General features: G+C 40.2%; 1 protein-coding gene across 1 annotated transcript; it reads right to left on the bottom strand.

The window, feature by feature from the left end:
• Window positions 1-593: 593 nt before the first annotated feature.
• Window positions 594-2,900, bottom strand: F2RL1 (coagulation factor II (thrombin) receptor-like 1). The gene is made up of 2 exons (XM_009327315.1): window positions 2,852-2,900; window positions 594-2,068 (listed from the first exon to the last, which is right to left on the bottom strand). Exons 1-2 carry the CDS (start codon window positions 2,898-2,900, stop codon window positions 594-596), a joined length of 1,524 nt encoding a protein of 507 aa, XP_009325590.1.
• Between the last annotated feature and the right edge of the window lie 371 nt (window positions 2,901-3,271).

Here is a 3,271-nt window from a genome sequence, read left to right as displayed (position 1 = left end):
AGGCTTCTGCCATGTTAGTATTTACAACATGAAAACTTGGAAACAATCTAAAACTACGTTATACTAAAGATAATAAGCAGTCACGCTGCTGGACCCACGCCAAGATGGTGAAATGGATTCTCCTTTCCTTCTCTCCACAGTTTCAAATAATGTGCAGTGTAAGCAGGTACACAGAGCAAGGTCCTACATACACAGTCTATTCAACTGTTTAATACATTACAGTTAAAGCCAAACAAAACAGATTTCTCTGTTAATTAAATATACTAGCAACACTACATAACATCCCAGTGACATTTTGCTTTTTAACAACTTCGATATTGAATGAGAATGTCTTCAACCACGACTCACTTTGAAGTCAGCAGCATTTTTACAGAGCATCAGAAATGTCATGATTTTTTTTCCAGTCTAGTGGGAAGATTTATCTGCTTATGATTTCTACACAGGGTAAGCAGCTGCCAGTTCCAAAATCCGGGCTTCAATGTAATTAAAAAGCAAAGATGTTTCTTCAGACTCTCTTGTACAAAGTAACTCTCTTGTCACTTAAATCCTTTCAGCAGTAGTAATAAAAGTTCACTTTTCCTCTGGGATTAAACTCAGTAGGTTGATTTAGTGGTCCCATTTGAGTTTGAAGAGTAAGAATTTGATTTCTTGGGGTACCTGCTCGATGAGAGAGACACTTGCATCCTCCGTGTAGTTCGCACACTTCGGCAAAGAAGAGCATTTTTAAGGTTGTCTCTGAAGTCTTTTGAAATATAGTAATAGATGAATGGATCAATACAACTGTTCAATGTAGAAAGACACAGTGCAGTTATGTATGACGCATACAGATAGCTCTGGCTGTAGGTTTTGAGGAGCAAATAGTGCACAACAAGCAGGACATTGCTAGGTGTAAAACAGATGAGATACATAGACAGGACAGCGATAATGAGTTTGATTGCTCTTTTTCGTTTCTTCCCAGTGCTTATATCTGAGATGGAAGCATTTAGAGTCTTAATCATTAGTATGTAAGCGACAGCAGTGAGGAGAGCTGGGATTAAGAAGAGTCCAATTGCAAGTGAGAGGAAATAATTGAACATGTTACGAGGCAAAACATTTTCAGGCAACACATCATGGCAGGTAGTGATGTTAAGATTTGAAATGTATGCTGTTTGATTAACAAGATACAACGGAATGGTGCCCAACAAAATCAGTATCCAGATACCAAGGGAGACGCCCAAGGCAATTTCAGATTTCCTTCTCGAATGCACTATGGGGTTCACTACAACCCAATACCGTTGCACACTGAGGCATGTCATAAAGAGAATGGAACAGTACATATTTCCATAGAAAAATCCAACAAGTACTTTGCAGAGACCTTCACCAAATAGCCAATTATTGCCATTTACATGGTACGCAATCTTCAGCGGGAACCAGACAACAAAAAGAAGGTCTGCCAATGCCAAGTTAACCATATAAATCGCAGCCGGATGTTTCTTCTTCGTTCGGAAAAAAAAGACCCAGAGGGCCATGGCATTGCTTGGAAAACCAATGATAAAGACAATGATATAGACAATGGGAAGAAAAACTGTAGTCAGCTTTCCTGTGAGGGCTTTTGCTGCAAATTCATCCACTTCGTATAACTCTTCTGAGGCATTATTTGTATTTGGAACTTTCCGGCCAGCAAAACTTCTTCCTTTTGAACTGCTGGTTCTACTACTCTCTCCAACAAGTACTTTGCAGAGACCTTCACCAAATAGCCAATTATTGCCATTTACATGGTACGCAATCTTCAGCGGGAACCAGACAACAAAAAGAAGGTCTGCCAATGCCAAGTTAACCATATAAATCGCAGCCGGATGTTTCTTCTTCGTTCGGAAAAAAAAGACCCAGAGGGCCATGGCATTGCTTGGAAAACCAATGATAAAGACAATGATATAGACAATGGGAAGAAAAACTGTAGTCAGCTTTCCTGTGAGGGCTTTTGCTGCAAATTCATCCACTTCGTATAACTCTTCTGAGGCATTATTTGTATTTGGAACTTTCCGGCCAGCAAAACTTCTTCCTTTTGAACTGCTGGTTCTCTCACTTTCTAAAAAAAAAAAAAAAAAAAAAAAATTAAGAAGTTGCTGTTACTGAAGTACAGACTTTTTGTCCTTTTTAAAAATAAACTACACATCATGATTTAGTCTGAAGAATTAAAGAGGGCCTCATCAACAGAAAAATTAAGACTCGTTTCCAAACACTTGACAATGTTTCTTCCCTTTGTTTTAAGTTTATTATCCAAAAGACAACCTACATCCCTATTCAAGGATTGTATCAGCAACCAAAATGCTTTTCCACATCCCCAGTGATATTAAAAATACCTTGTTAAAATGGCTGTCAGATACTCCCACTGTCTGAACAGTTACAACAGAAACTGCTTCAAGTACCCCAGGGCATCATTATTCTTTCACATAGCAGTGCCAGATTACCCAAGCGCTGGGACTTAGAAGACTTTGCAGCAGGCTAACATAGCTGCAGTAGAAGTTTTCTCAGTTTTAGATGGCCTGAAAATCAGGTATGCAGTAAAAAAGAGCATGCTGTCCTCAGATGAGCTAGAACTGAAACTATCAGAATGTAATGCCAAAAGCTACGCACGAGTGATCGCTACGGAAAGAAAGATGCGTGTTACGCTGTATCTGAATTGAAACTTGAACAGACTATCTCTGTGCATGAAGATGCAACAGGGCCAGTCATCTGGGATCTCCTTTTCAATTCACAGCCATAATGGTCAGACAATCCCTGCAGTTTCTACTCAAAGTGCGAGGTGGTAAAGCTGACAGCTATGGTTGCTTCATACATCAGACAGCTATCACTTCAAGTTTTGCTCTACCTCTTCGAATGCCACAGGGACTTACAAACCATATGGGCAAGCCAGCCATTCCTGACTGCTCTGTCTTGTATGACAGAGCCTTCAGATGGCTCAGTCCAGAACCCCCCAAGACACCCTCCAGACCCAACGCAGTCCTCTCACACTAACAAGTTAAAGTGCACAAGCAGATACTGTCCATGAACTCCCCCTGTTCCAAAAAGTCAGATAACCGCCAAGCTAAACTGTACGGACATGGAACTTGACTGTCTGTGGGAGAAGTATTTTTAACCTTATCCCAATTTCTGTTAATATCTGTGGATTATTTTAGCCACAGGAAATCCCAACAGGAGTATAAAGGAGAGTCTTCTTGAGCAAGCAGGTTTGTGTACAACAAGCCATGAACACTGTTGAAGGATGGCCCCTTTGTTATTCAATAAATAG

Source organism: Pygoscelis adeliae, unplaced genomic scaffold, assembly GCF_000699105.1.
Source record: "Pygoscelis adeliae isolate BGI_AS28 unplaced genomic scaffold, ASM69910v1 Scaffold26, whole genome shotgun sequence".
Lineage (NCBI taxonomy): Eukaryota > Metazoa > Chordata > Aves > Sphenisciformes > Spheniscidae > Pygoscelis > Pygoscelis adeliae.
The sequence above is the reverse complement of the archived record's forward strand: the minus strand, read 5'-3'. Positions and strand labels throughout refer to the sequence as shown.

Coding starts and splice junctions, on each gene's coding strand:
- F2RL1 (XM_009327315.1), bottom strand. CDS start 2,900: ATGGCTGGCTTGCCCATATGGTTTGTAAGTCCCTGTGGCATTCGAAGA. Junction 2,069..2,851: donor TCCCTGTGGCATTCGAAGAG/GTAGAGCAAAAC, acceptor TTTTTTTTTTAG/AAAGTGAGAGAACCAGCAGT.